Source organism: Chelonia mydas, chromosome 13 (assembly GCF_015237465.2).
Source record: "Chelonia mydas isolate rCheMyd1 chromosome 13, rCheMyd1.pri.v2, whole genome shotgun sequence".
NCBI classification, from domain to species: Eukaryota; Metazoa; Chordata; order Testudines; family Cheloniidae; genus Chelonia; species Chelonia mydas.
This window is the reverse complement of record NC_051253.2, coordinates 31,296,942-31,310,543: the sequence shown is the minus strand read 5'-3', so window position 1 is coordinate 31,310,543 and position 13,602 is coordinate 31,296,942. Positions and strand designations below refer to the sequence as shown.

Below are 13,602 nucleotides of genomic sequence, written 5' to 3'. Positions count from 1 at the left end.
ATATACCCGTAAGAGTCCAAAATCAGAGACTAGTTCTGTGTGCTGTTGCAAGGGATAGAGCTCTGATTAAGGTGTCATCCACGAAGGTGCACAGGTGGATCCACTTACCCGAGTCTGGCTATGATTACCACCACCATCTTTGTGAAAACCCATGGGACTGAGAACAAGGCAAATGGAAGAGCCAATATTGATGCTGCTTCCTGCCTAGACAAATCTTAAGAATCTGTGATGACAGTCTGACTGGAACATGGAAGTGTGCATCTGCCAGATCCACTAAAGTCAGAAAATCCCCCTGGGACAGGGATGACACTATAGAAGTTATGGTCTCCATGTGGAATTTCATGTTCTTCATCCACTTGTTGAGCCTTTTGAGATCTAGAATGGTATGGATTCCCTTTGTACGCTTCTGAGAAATAAAGATTAAGTATAACCCTAAAAATCTGAGGGAATGCTCCATATTAGTCCCATAACCAGGAGGTGAGAAATCTTGTTCTAGATTAGAATGTGCTTTATGCAGTCATTCGACAAGAGATAGTGGATGAAAAACAGATAAGGTGGAGCTCGTAACTCATGGGACTCACTATGTCCCTGGTGCACTGGTCTGTGGTTGAAGCAACCCAGTCTTCCAGGAAATAGAAAATCCTGCTCCAAGCAGAAACCTATGTGGTCATTGTCATAAAGAGACTTTCAGAGCCATAGGGTTCCTCTGTCAGCTTTCACAGAACATCAGGGTTGGAAGGGATCTCAGGAGGTCATCTAGTCCAACCCCCTGCTCAAAGTAGGACCAATCCCCAACTAAATCATCCCAGCCAGGGCTTTATCAAGCCTGACCTTAAAAACCTCAAAGGAAGGAGATTCCACCACCTCCCTAAGTCACGCATTCCAGTGTTTCACCACCCTCCTAGTGAAAAAGTTTTTCCTAATATTCAACCTAAACCTCCCCCACTGCAACTTGAGACCATTACTCCTTATTCTGTCAAGGTCAGGCTTGACAAAGCCCTGGCTGGGATGATTTAATTGGGGATCGGTCCTGCTTTGAGCAGGGGGTTGGACTAGATGACCTCCTGGGGTCCCTTCCAACCCTGATATTCTATGATTCTATGATACTTTCCAGGCCCCTAGTAACAAAGGATGTTAGGCCACACCTAGTAGTTATAAAAAAAATTAAAATCAGCAGGCCCAAATAATTTGCACCTACGAGTCCTAAATGTTATCTGAGGAGATCATTGGCCCACTGGCATTAATTTACAATAAATCTTGGAATACCCAGGGGAATTCCAGAAGACCAGAAAAGTGCTAATATCATGCCAATGTTCAAAAAGGACAAATAGGATGACTTAGGTAACTACAGACTAGTTAACCTGACATCAACACCAGGAAGAATAATGGAAAAGCTGATATGAGATTCAATTTTAAATTATATTCCTATCATTTAATTCATGGCAGTCAACATGGTTTTATAGAAAACAGGCCTTGTCAAACAGAAGAGGAAGTTACGGACCTTGTACAGTAACATTGGTTCTTCGAGATGCATGTCCCTGTAGGGGGAGAGGGCAGAAAAAACACAAAAAAACAGGAAGATGGCTCTGTTGATTTCATATAGAAAGTGGAGGCAACTTTAGGGAAAAACATGGGATATGGCCTCAGAGTTACTTTGTCTTTAGAAAAGACTGTGTATGGTAGGTGTGCCATTAGGGCCACTATTTCTCCTATGCGCCTAGCTGAGGTGATGGCAATTAGCAATGCTGTCTTCATGGACAGGTGTATGACAGAGTAAATTGCCATTGGCTCACAGGAAGATCTAGTCAAGGCTCTGAGAACTGGGTTAAGATCCCAGGGTGGAGCAGGTAGTCTCACATGTGGGAAGAGATTTCCCATCTCCTTAAGGAATCTACACATCAGCTGGTGAGCAAACACAAAGTATCCGTCTACTTGATGGTGGAAAGTCATTATGGCTGTGAGATCTACCTTAAGGGAGCTTAGAGTTTTGACCTCTTGAGGTCTGAAATGTAGTGTAAAAACAGAGAGTGGGAAGGAGGATGAGGCCAGGTCTACGTGCTTAGAATGACACCAAACTTGGAATATTTTCCATTTTTGTGGGTATGTCAGTCAAGCGGCAGACTTTCAGCTGTGGAGCAACATGTCTTAAAGGTAGAATGCTCTTGTGAGGTGAAAGTCTTGGAACCAAAGAGGACCCAAGCGTGGGGGCGGAGGACCTGCAGGCTGGGGTGAAGGATCAGCCTGTCGTTTGAGAGAGCAGCTGAGGAATGGGCTGAAGAGGAACCAGAGGACATATTGCCATCTGTGTCAGGTAAGGGAACCAGACTTGTCATGGCCAAGAGGGGGAAATCAGAATAACTCTTGCCTCTTCAAATTTTCAACAGGACCTTGGATAGAAGATGAAACGGGGGGAAAGGCATACAAGAGGTCCCAATCCCATGGGAGGATGAGGGTGTCTCCCAGCGACCGTTTCCCCAGGTCAGCCTTGGAGCACTAACGAGGACATTTCTTGTTCCAGTAAGTAGCGAAGAATAGTCGGGGTTCCCCAAAGGGCGAATACTTCTCGAAGAACCTTGAAGTTCAGTTCCTATTCCTGGTCATGAGAAAAATTCCAACAGACTGTGGGCTGTCATGTTCTGTATCCCTGGTAAACAGACGGCTGAGATGAGCATGTTGTGACGGATACACCAATTCCAAAGTTTGAGTGCTTCCTGCAGAGGGAGGGAGATCTGGCCCTGTCCCCAGAGATTTATGTAAAACATACAGGTCTTATTGTCCATCATGACCTTTGTGTGGGTGTTTTTGATGAATGGCAGAAAGTGTGGACAGGCATTCCTGACTGCCCTTAGCTCCAAAAGACTGATATGGAGGGTCACTTCTGTGGAAGACCACTTGCCTTGAACCTGGCAGACGTGTAGGTGAGCTCCCCAGCCTATTAGGGAGGCATATGTCGTTAGAATCATTATCGGTAACGGTTGCACAAATGGAATGCCTGCTTGAATGTTGAATGGGACTTTTCACCAGTCCAGGGAGTGCTTTACCGTGGAAGGCAGTGATAGTTTGGTTAGTGTGCCCCTGTTTGGGTAACAGACAGAACTGAGCCACATCTGAAGACACCTTATGAATATCTGGGTATTTGGGTTGATGAAGATGCATGCTGCCATATAACCTAGCAGCTGCAGGCAGTTGCTGGCCAATGTTTGAGGGCTGGCCTGGAATGTCTCTCTGAGACTCGGAAATGTGGTGAGTCTGTGCAGTGGGAGGAAGGATCTGGCTTGTACTACGTCAAAGTCAGCGCCGATAAACGCCAGTTGCTGTATTGATATCAGTGTCGATTTCTGTAAGTTGAGCTGTAGGCCCAGCTGTGCAAATGTGCGCATGGCAGTCTGGATGGCTCATACGGCCTCCTTGAACGAGGGAGCCCTGAGGAGGCAATTGTCTCAGTATGGGTAGATAATTCCTGATGTTCACAGGTGCACCGCTACAATGGAGAGAACCTTGAAGAATATGCTGGGTGCAGATGAGAGGCCAAATGGGAGTACCCTGGACTGATAAATGTCCTGCTTGAAAGAATTTCCTGTGCAACAGTCATATCAATATGTGGAAGTAGGCAACTTCTAGGTCAAAGGCTGAAAACCAATCTCCTTGCTCTAGAGCTTGAATAATGGCTGCTAGCATGATCATCTTGACCTTCTGTGCCTCCATGTATTTGTTTAATGCCCTTAGATCAAGAATGGGCATCCTACCTCTCTTCGCCATGGGGATCAGGAAATAATAGAAGTAAAACTCTTTGCCTCTGAGTTGTTCCGGGACTGGTTCTATGGCCCCTAGACATAATAGATTATCTACTTCCTGGCGAAGTAGGTTCTCGTGAGAAGGGTCCCTGAATAGAAAAGGGGAAGAAGGGTGGGAATGGGGGAGGGACGTGAACTGAATGCTATAACCCTTTGAAATAATCTCCAAGACCCATCTGTCAGAGGTGATATTCTCCCAACTGCTGTGAAAGAGGGCCAGATGACTTCCGAAGGGGCACGACAGGTGTATAGATAGCAGCCGATGTTGCAAGATATAGTAGTTTGGCCCTCGATCAATTTGTCAAAAGTTCTTAAAAGAGGCAGTCTGAGAGGTCACGGATTGAGACGCTGACTGCTTCCACTTTTGAACCCTGGGCCTCTTACGCTGCAGCTCATAAAAGCACTGAGACGGTGGGTATTGAGGAGGTCGTGACCTGTGCTGTGGCTAAGAGCTGTATCTTCTCTTTTGTCCTGCAGTGTAGATTCCCAGGAAGCATAATGTGGCCTTTAAGGTGTGGAGAGAAGAGTTTGTCTTCTCCACAAAGAGCTTGGGCTCTTCAAACAGTAGATCTTCCACCGTCATCTGCAGCTCTTTGGGCAACCCGGAAAGGTGTAAGCAAGAAGCCCACCTCATGACCACAGCTGTGGAGACTGAGCGGGCCGTTGTATCGGCTGCATCCAATGCAGTCTGTAGCGCCATTCTGGCTACTAACTGACCCTCTCTGGCAATGGCCTGAAACTGCTTCTTTTGTGTTTCTGGTAAATGTTCCACAAATGCATGGAGTTTCCCACAATTAATGAAATCATATTTGGCCATGACAGCTTGGTTAGTTTGAGACTAACTGCAATGTCACCGAACCAATATGCCTCTCTCCCAAAGAGATCTAGCCTGCAAAGTTAGATCCCCATTTATACTTAACTCTGGGGGGGGAAACTTAGGCTATGTCTACACTAGCACTTTTGTCAGTCATGGGTGTGAAAAACACACTCTTGACCAACAAAAGTTTCACCAACAAAAGCACTCGTGTCAACAGGAGACATTCTCTCGCCAATATAGCTACAGCCTCTCGTTGGGGGTGGTTTAATTATGCCAGCAGGAGAGCTCACTCCTGCCAGCATAGAGCGGTTAGCGGTTACACAGGAGACCATACAGAGGCACAGCTGCAGCGATACAGCTGTGCCGCTGTAAGGTCTGTAGTGTAGACATAGCCTTAGTTGATAATCTGAAGTATCTTGTTCAAAGCCTCAACTTTAAGGTGCTCTTTAAGAGAGGAGTATTGCAGTAGATTTTAAGACTTCAAGGGGAGCTTTGAAGGCAATAGAAGAGTTTGATTTTACAAGAGAACTAAGATTTGTACTACCTCTGTCAACAATAATTCTCCTTTACCTATCACTGAGGTGGAGGATTGTGGGATGGGGAGAGAGCTTATGAGGGCTGGAACAGTTTTGCTAACCTCAAGTGTTTAAAAATGAGTGATGCCCCAAAAATCATGAGGTTGGCTTAACAAGAAGTTTGAGGTTCTTCTTTGCTTTCTGGTTTCTGAGCCTAAAGGTGGCACTTGCTTTATGTTCCCAAGCTTTTCTCCACAATTACTTTAAATTAAAGCTGAGATTCTCAGGCAATATCTTGATTCTAGCAGCTTGAACTTTAAGAAATACGCCAAAAGTTGCAAGATTCTCAATAAAATCAAGAGAACTGGCAACACCATGGGAGCATTACCAGAGAGACCGAAAGGACAGACTTGTACCCTGCATATAAAGAAAAGAGCAGCCATTTTATAACCTTCTGTGGGCCTCTTGGAAGCCAGAAAAGGAAAACGAAGCCTTCCTTGCGGAAGGGAATGTGAATCACTCTGAATCTTCTCCCTGCTGCGTGGAGACTGACTGCACAGAATGAGGAGGGGCCCAGGGCTGTTGCTATTGGAAACAAATGACACACTACTTTCCGAAGACCTGCAGGATGACCTGGCACTGAGGGGAACAACTTAAGAACATAATGGCCATATTGGATCAGACCAAAGATTCATCTAGCCCAGTATCCTGTCTGCCAACAGTGCCCAATGCCAGGTGCTTCGGAGGGAATGAACAGAAGAGGTAATCATCAAGTGATCCATCCCCTGTTGCCCATTCCCAGCTTCTGGCAAACAGACGCTAGGGACACCATTCCTGCTCATCCTGGCTAATAACATGTCTCTGCATGGCCCTTGCCTACTTGCTGGCTGGGAGCAGGGATTTCTTTCTCCTAGCTGCTTTTGGGGAGGGGGGTGTGTGTGATCCTTGCCTTCCTCCATGATTCAGGGGGACTGACGACATTAACACAAACTAAGTACTTTCAATTCACGCTAGCAGGGACTACATTGGGCAATTACAACACAAGATTTTAGTGGGCCCTGCAATTCACATCCTTATAGTCGGCAATGCAGGCAGGTCCGGGGAGATATTTAGTTTAAAATATTTTTCAAATCTTGTGAAAAGTTCTGCTCCAAAGGGAGCCCTTAGAGTCTGCGGTCTGAGAGAGTCTAGAGGCAGACAATTCTGGCGAGTTCTTCCTGGAGGGCGGCCCTAAACTCCCGCATAGAGCAAAGATCTGGTCTGACTCCAGTTGCTATGGAGACAGGGAATGCCTCGTGGTGAAGTCTGACGTGAAGGTGACAGAAGATGTAATTTGCATAGTTGTCTGTACAGCATGCAGCACAACAGGGCCTTGAACTTTTACTGGGATCTCTAGACATCATAGTCATGCTTCAGCTCTGTGGCACCCCAATCCCATTCTTGCTTCCTGTGTTACTCTTATACCCCTTCCTGAAACTCCTATGTAAAGAGAACAAGTTCTGTTTCTTAAGGCTTCCTATATATTGTTACACACTCGATAGCTCAAAATTTAAAATTGTATCTGCACAAAGTTATGAATTATACAGTTTTCCTTGTTTACTGTTATAGGCCTTTTGATAGCATAGAAACTCTTTATTTTAGTCCCTAGACTGGTAAAAATTCTGTGCGTTAACACAGTCAGTCACTGTTGAGTTGACAGACCTACAAGGAGAGGAGCAGGGGACCCCCCCCAAAAAAATAGTCCCGATTCTTGTTTGCCAAACAACATCTCAACAAAGCAGTACAGATCTACACACAGTACTTTGATGCACAATTTTGAGCAGTATAAACTATTTCCCCTTGTTTATTTCCCCCCCTACTGTTCTTGTCAACTGCTGGAAATGGCCCACCTTGATTATCACTACAAAAGGTCCCCCCCCGCCCCCCCCTGCTGGTAATAGCTCACCTTAAGTGATCACTCTGGTTACAGTGTGCATGGTAACACTCATTGTTTCATGTTCTCTGTGTATATAAAAATCTCCTCACTGTATTTTCCACTGAATGCATCCAACAAAGTGAGCTGTAGCTCATGAAAGCTTATGCTCAAATAAATTTGTTAGTCTCTAAGGTGCCACAAGTACTCCTTTTCTTTTTGCGAATACAAACTAACAGGGCCGCTACTCTGAAACCTATCCTCAGGTTGTTATCTCAAAACCCACCCTCCACATCTACACCTTAGTTTGCAAGGGTTTGTTTTCTCCTGTTTAGGAGATTCTGTTTTCTCCCACTCATGCTGTGAGCCCTTCTAGAGTAGTTTGCATAGGCCTATATGCCAGTCATGGAGGAAGGACTCTCAGCTAGACTGGAGCTTGGCAGTAAACAATAATAAGAGAGGAGGTAGTTGTAAGATGGCTGCCTCCCACTGAGATAGAGAGTGTTTTCCAAAGCCTGCTGGAAAGGGACAGGCTTATTTTTGTTAGACAGCGTTCGTTACATGTGAGCTATGGCATAGATTAAGTGCAGTGGGGGGGGGATGGGGAGGAAGGGCAGAAAAAGCATAAGACACTCAGGATTCTGTTACAAGTCTAGAAAAGTATATTTTTTACATTAAGATCCCACAGAAAGTTAAGTAAATTACATGACTTCCCATAACAGATTCACAGGAAATACCCCTTTGTAAACTCTCCTAAAAGGACAGAAAAGCACCTGATTCTGACCCTCAGTCTCCCAACTCTGCAAACTGGAATAAGCTCCTTTAACTTGAGCTAAATTAGAACTCGGAGCGAGTGTAAGCCCATGAGGCTGCAGCAGGCTTCTGCATAGACTCAACTCCCAAACTGAGGCAAATCTCAATGCAGACCATAAGTGAATCAGAACACTCCACCTGACTCAAAACTGGAGTCTCAAAGCAGCTAACACTGACTTCTCTGAGCTCCAAGAGAACTCCAACAATACATTTCCCTAAAGTAAAAACCTACTAATTCAGGACAAAGGCCTCTAACAAGAGAAAAAGCACAACCCTGCAAAACACACCCTGCAGTTGGTTTCTACCTTCCCATTCCTCCTTGGGACTTAAAGGATTTTAGTACAGGGGATAGATATTTTCTCTACTTGCAAACAGAACTGTTTGCATCAGAAAAATTCTAGATTCCCCTGGGAATCCCATTTCAAGCAAACATCTGTCACGTATAACTATTTAATCACAGAGGATTTTGGCACAGAGAATGTTATATTAAGATGTGTCTAGAATATAAACACAGAATAACCTTTGTAAATCTTACTCAATAGTTGTCTGATCCAACACTCCTGTTACTGGGATCCCATAAAATTGTTGCATAGTGGCAACTGCAGACTGCATAGCTTTTCCTGAGTGCAGGGCAGACATTCGGCTTTCAGAGGGAAGCAAATAGCCGTATGCTTTTAGCCAACTCTGAAAAACATGAGAAGTAGAAAGCATTAATTATAATGTAGTCAGTTTTGAAGTTTATATATAAAAAATTGTTCCTTTAAACATTTTAAACTGGAAACATTTTTATGTGACCACTGAATTGTAGAAATGTATTGCCTCTTTTCCTCTTCATTTTTGTCGTCTTGACTGACGTAGTGAATTTGTGTCCAAGACTAATGGGTTAACTGCACCGGTTAAAATCAACTATTTTGAGGGTAGGCACTATGCAAACTTTCCATTAGTGATGGTGAATTATTCATTATGAATAATATTTGTTGCAAATTTAGCCAGTTAGCACACAAATGACTTGTTAGCATGTCTTGCTTACTATGGAGACATTGGTAGCAACTCCTTAACTAAAGATGCTTTGTGATTTGCACTTAAAGCAGGAGTAACATCCCACTTGACACTTCAATGACTAGATTTAAGGTAAAATTTTCTAGAGCATTTAAGTGACACTGTACTTTACATGGACCAGTTTCTCAAAGCTAAAAGTAATTAACAAAATTGACAGAGAAAAAAATTAAATAGAAAAAGTGTGAACAAAAATGGGGAGTTATTTAAGAACACTTTAGATGTTCTTAGAGTCACAGTTTCTCCATCATGATTTTTTTTTTTTTTTTTAACTTCAGTTAAAAACCATCCTGGGCTAAGACAGAATATGAAAGCTGCAGACAGATAACAAATGGAAAAAAAGGGGAGGCAAATATGAATATAAAATACAAGTTAAGAAATGTAGGAAATTGATAAGACCTGCTAAAGATTTAAATGAAGTGTCCATGGCCAATAGGATAAAGGAGAATTTTGTTTTAAACACATCAGGAACAAAAGGAGTCCTGACAATGGTACAGATGGCAAAGCGGACAATGACGCAGAAAAGACAAGTGTTAAATAAATATTTCTGTTCTGTCTTTGGAATAAGTTGATATATCTCCTAATGACAAAATATTTTCTATTCCAACTAAAACTAAGGAGGATATTAAGCTTTTAAAGGCCCCCAACTCTCACTTATACTAAGGATCTGTCATGCAACAGAAACATTCTCTGTACTGGGAATATTCTATGTACAGAGGACTTTCCAGTTGGTGCAGAGAAGGGATAAGGGCTCTACGCCCTGCCCTGCTCCTAGCCCCAGTGTTGGGGCATGGCTACAGTGCACTACAGTATGGCTATTCACTGCTTCCTAGAGGCTATAAAAAGCAGAGGGCAAATTTGTCCAACCTATCAGCGAGTAGACACCTCACCTGTCTCCTGTAAGAAAGGCACTTCCCAACTATCTTTACCCCACAGACTGAATTTCTGAAAGTCACCAACATAGGTGCCAACTCCATAGGTACTCCAGGAATCAAGCACCCATAAAAAAAAAAATAGGGAGTTCTCAGCACCCACCAGCCACAACTGTTTAGCCGTACCGCCGAACAGCTGTTCAGCAACTGGTGGGAGGAGCTCAGGGGAGAGCAGAGCAACAAGGAGTGGGCCTCACAGGAAGGGGTGGAGTGGGGACAGGACTTTGGGTGGAGCGCCCATGGGGAACAATAAGTCAGCGCCTGTGGTCCCCCATCTCTTCATCCTGTCTCTCTCTGAAATAAAGCTCACCAACCCAACCCCATTACTTAAAGGCCCCCAGCTTACCCTACCCCGCAGTGACCTTACCCTGATGATGCAAGAACACCCTTGTCCCAATCTCCTCTGCAGAGATCCAGTCCTTCCTGAACCACCCCAGTAAGGAGTCCCTAAATATTCTCCAGACTATACAGCTCCCAAATGCCACCAGCTTACATTGTGCCAACCTACATAATATTATATTCCCCCAACCCAAGTCAGACAAGCAACTTCATCCTGAACTCTCTACCCACCCTGATATAACACTCCCCAAGCTTCCCTAAAGCCTTGAACTACTGGCTACCATGTCCCAAGAACTCCCTTCAACTTTTCACAATGCAGGGAATCACACCTTGCTGTACCATCTATGACATGGTCTATGGTCTCGCGCTCTCCCAGCCTTAAAAAAAACCACACCAACCACACACACCCTGTCGTGGCATCCCTTGTCTCCTCCAGCCTGTGCCAACCAGGAACCCTTGTTTCCCATATCCTGTGCTCAATACCCAGCAGACCTCTCGCATTCCACACCAACCCCTTTCAACAGTGTAGGAGCATGCAGTTCTCCCATCCTATACTGCCTCATTCTCCCCATACAAATACAGAGGCATACGCACCATTCCACATCCCTCAACGGGTGTCATTTTATAACCGTACAACCTACCCCAACATCAGTCTCCATCTCAACGCAGGAGACCCTGCTCTACTCCCTGCTGCTGCAGGCTCCAGCCCCATATATGCATTCCCCCTCCACCCAACAAACAGTACAGTGTGGGGATATCCATCTTCTCCACATCACAGAATGACCAAGCCCCGAAACACAGGAAAGGTTCTTGCCCAATTCCCATCATATTATATTCAGTTCTATATAGGTTTACAGCATGATTTCAAAAAGTACACGGGACACAGATTTCTACTTCAGCACCCGTCTCTGTACACTGACCTGCAATGCTATTACAAGTACACCAAACCTGTATGGTCCCATTAAAAGCCAAAGAGAGCTGCTGTGATGCAAGTACTTTCCAAGTCTCCCCCAAACCATAAAGAGTGCCCACCGACTACAGCAAACACTGGTGGATAAAGATGAGGTAGGAGACAATCAGGGAGAATGCAGTCACAGACCATAACGGTGGCAGGGAAGAAAAAGCTCCTAGTCTGTAACTGAGGGAAAAACCTAATGGCTACAATGAAAACAGAGAGGAGAAACATCCAATAATTGACAGAAAGGGACATGCCTGTAAATCAATGGAGTAGTGAGAAATTAGGGTGGTTTTATTATTATTATTAACTACTTATGTTGTGGCAACACTAGAGATCCTGTATTTATTATACTGGGCACTGCACAAACAGTTAACTGAAGAGATAGTCCCTACCCCAGAGAGCTACATAAAATGAATATAAGATGAATGATCATAGGTCGATACAAACAAAGGAGGTATATACAAGAAAATAAGACAAGTACGATCAACATGATAAGCAGCTGTTTGAGCACAGCAGTTTTTCCTTGACTTTTCTGTAGTTTTCCAAGCAAAGATGAGCTTTAAGGACAGAATTAAAGGAGGATAATAGGTGACCTTGTGGATATTTTATGAAAAGTTCTTCCTCACACCAGAATGGGAGAAAGTGCAAAAAAGCTATTCTTCCACTTAGTCCCCTAAATAAGCAATCGGACATTCAAAAGAGCGCAAAGTAAGTGTCAGGAGCTACGAACTTCAACTATGAGTGCTGGGCCTCTCATTAGCAAAATGTTTTGAAAAAAACGTATCCTCTGTTCTATGCAATGTTGCTGCAACAAAAGAGATTACTTCACCTACCTTGCCTCTCTAGCTATTCTCTGAAACAGTGGCTTTCAAGCTTTCCAGACCACTGTACCCCTTTCACAAGTTGGATTTGTCTTGCATACCCTCAAGTTTCACCTCACTAAGAAACTACTTGCTTATAAAATCAGACAAAAATATAAAAGTGTCACAGCACATTGTTACTGAAAAATTGATGACTTATTTTATAATTATATGGTAAAAAGGAGAAAGTAAACTGGAATATAAATAGTGTACTTACATTTCAGTGTATAGTATAGAGCAGTATAAACACGTCATTGTCTGTCTGACATTCTAGTTTGTACTGAGTTTGCTAGTGCTTTTCATATAGCCTATTATAAAACTAGGCAGCTATCTAGAGGAGTTGCTGGGGGTACACAGAAGTCTTCCAGGAGGTACATCAATACACGTACGCCTCCCTGATTGAGAGCCACTGCTGTAAAATACATTCTCCTATACTCGCATACGTACAAAAACATAGAAATAGAAATATTTTTTACGATCAAAGCAATAATGACCTATAGTACTTAACCAGCTGAGAAATTAACCCCAATTCCTCACATCCTGTGCTAAAATACCTTCAAGCAACTACCAGCACAAAGTAAATCACACGGGGGGGGGGAGGGAGGGAGGGAGGGAATCATCCTTTTTCCATTAATTCTCTCTCAATTTCTTCCCATGAAGGAAACACCAACTTTTCCAGGGCAGATTCAAAAATGCTGAGAGAGCCCATTGGCCACCCCAGTTCCCGGACCCCCGGGAACAGAACCACCCAGCCAGTCCCCCTGGGATCGGCCCCCACCACCTAGCGCCTACCGGCATCATCGCAACACCCTCAGCCTGCGCCCCAGACGGCGCCGGCGCCCGCACGCCCCGCAGGAGCTAACTCCCCTCCCCGCCGAGGGACGGGGAGCGCCGGCTCCCCCCGGGCTCACTCTCCCCTGACCGGCGAGGGGGAGCCCCGGACCCCTCTCCCTCACCCCGCTCGATGGCCTCAGGCCCGCTCGGTCAGCACCTACCCGGCCGCTGCTGGCGTCGGCCCAGCGCAGGGCGCAGAGCGCGGCCAGCAGGGAGCAGCAGGCCCTGGCGAGGCCCCAGCGGCCCTCCATGGCAGCAGGGGCCGTCACGGCTCGGGCCGCGCCGAGGGGCCACCGCACCTGCCGGGCCCGCCGGCCGCGCTGCTCTGCGCCTGCGCGCTGGCTCCGGGCGGGGCGGGACCGGGCCGCCGCGCCCCCTCCGCGACCAGCGCGAGGATGACGGACGAGTGGCGTGCGCGCGGGCCCCGGCGCCGGGCGGGGACACATACAAAGCGTGCCGCTTACCCCGCCCATTCCCCCGACAGCCGTTACCCTCGCCCCGCCCCTTCCCACTGCCAGTTAGCCCCGCCCCACCGCCCGTAACACCTGCCCCGCCCAACCCCTCATTTCTGGCCCCAGCCCAGCGCTCATACCCCCTCCCCCACCCCAGCCCCCTGTCTCAGCCCGGAGCCCCCTCGCATACTCCAAACCCATCAGCTCCACTCCCCAGACCGGAGCCCCCTCCCCTATCCTAAACCCCTCATCCCTGGCCCCATCCCAGACCCCTCCCTCCCGTATCCCAACTCACTGCCTCAGCCTGGAGCCCTTCCCCC

At 45.9% G+C, this 13,602-nt stretch overlaps 1 protein-coding gene across 7 annotated transcripts in view; it reads right to left on the bottom strand.

Annotated features, from left to right (window-relative positions):
* MMP24 (matrix metallopeptidase 24) overlaps positions 1 to 13,266 on the bottom strand; it is a 161,271-nt gene extending 148,005 nt beyond the window's left edge. Inside the window, exons 1-2 of one of the 7 annotated variants that reach the window (XR_006285487.1) lie at positions 12,992 to 13,233; positions 8,372 to 8,535 (exon numbers count right to left, since the gene is read on the bottom strand). Coding sequence is in view for 4 of the 7 variants with exons in the window: in XM_037915273.2 (XP_037771201.2) it covers positions 8,387 to 8,535; positions 12,992 to 13,081 (239 nt within the window). In the remaining 3 variants the exon portion in view is untranslated. Of the gene's footprint in view, positions 1 to 8,371; positions 8,536 to 12,213; positions 12,413 to 12,991 lie in introns of those variants that run through there. The other 6 variants (XR_006285486.1, XM_037915274.2, XM_037915273.2 and 3 more) reach the window with 6 other exon arrangements.
* Between the last annotated feature and the right edge of the window lie 336 nt (positions 13,267 to 13,602).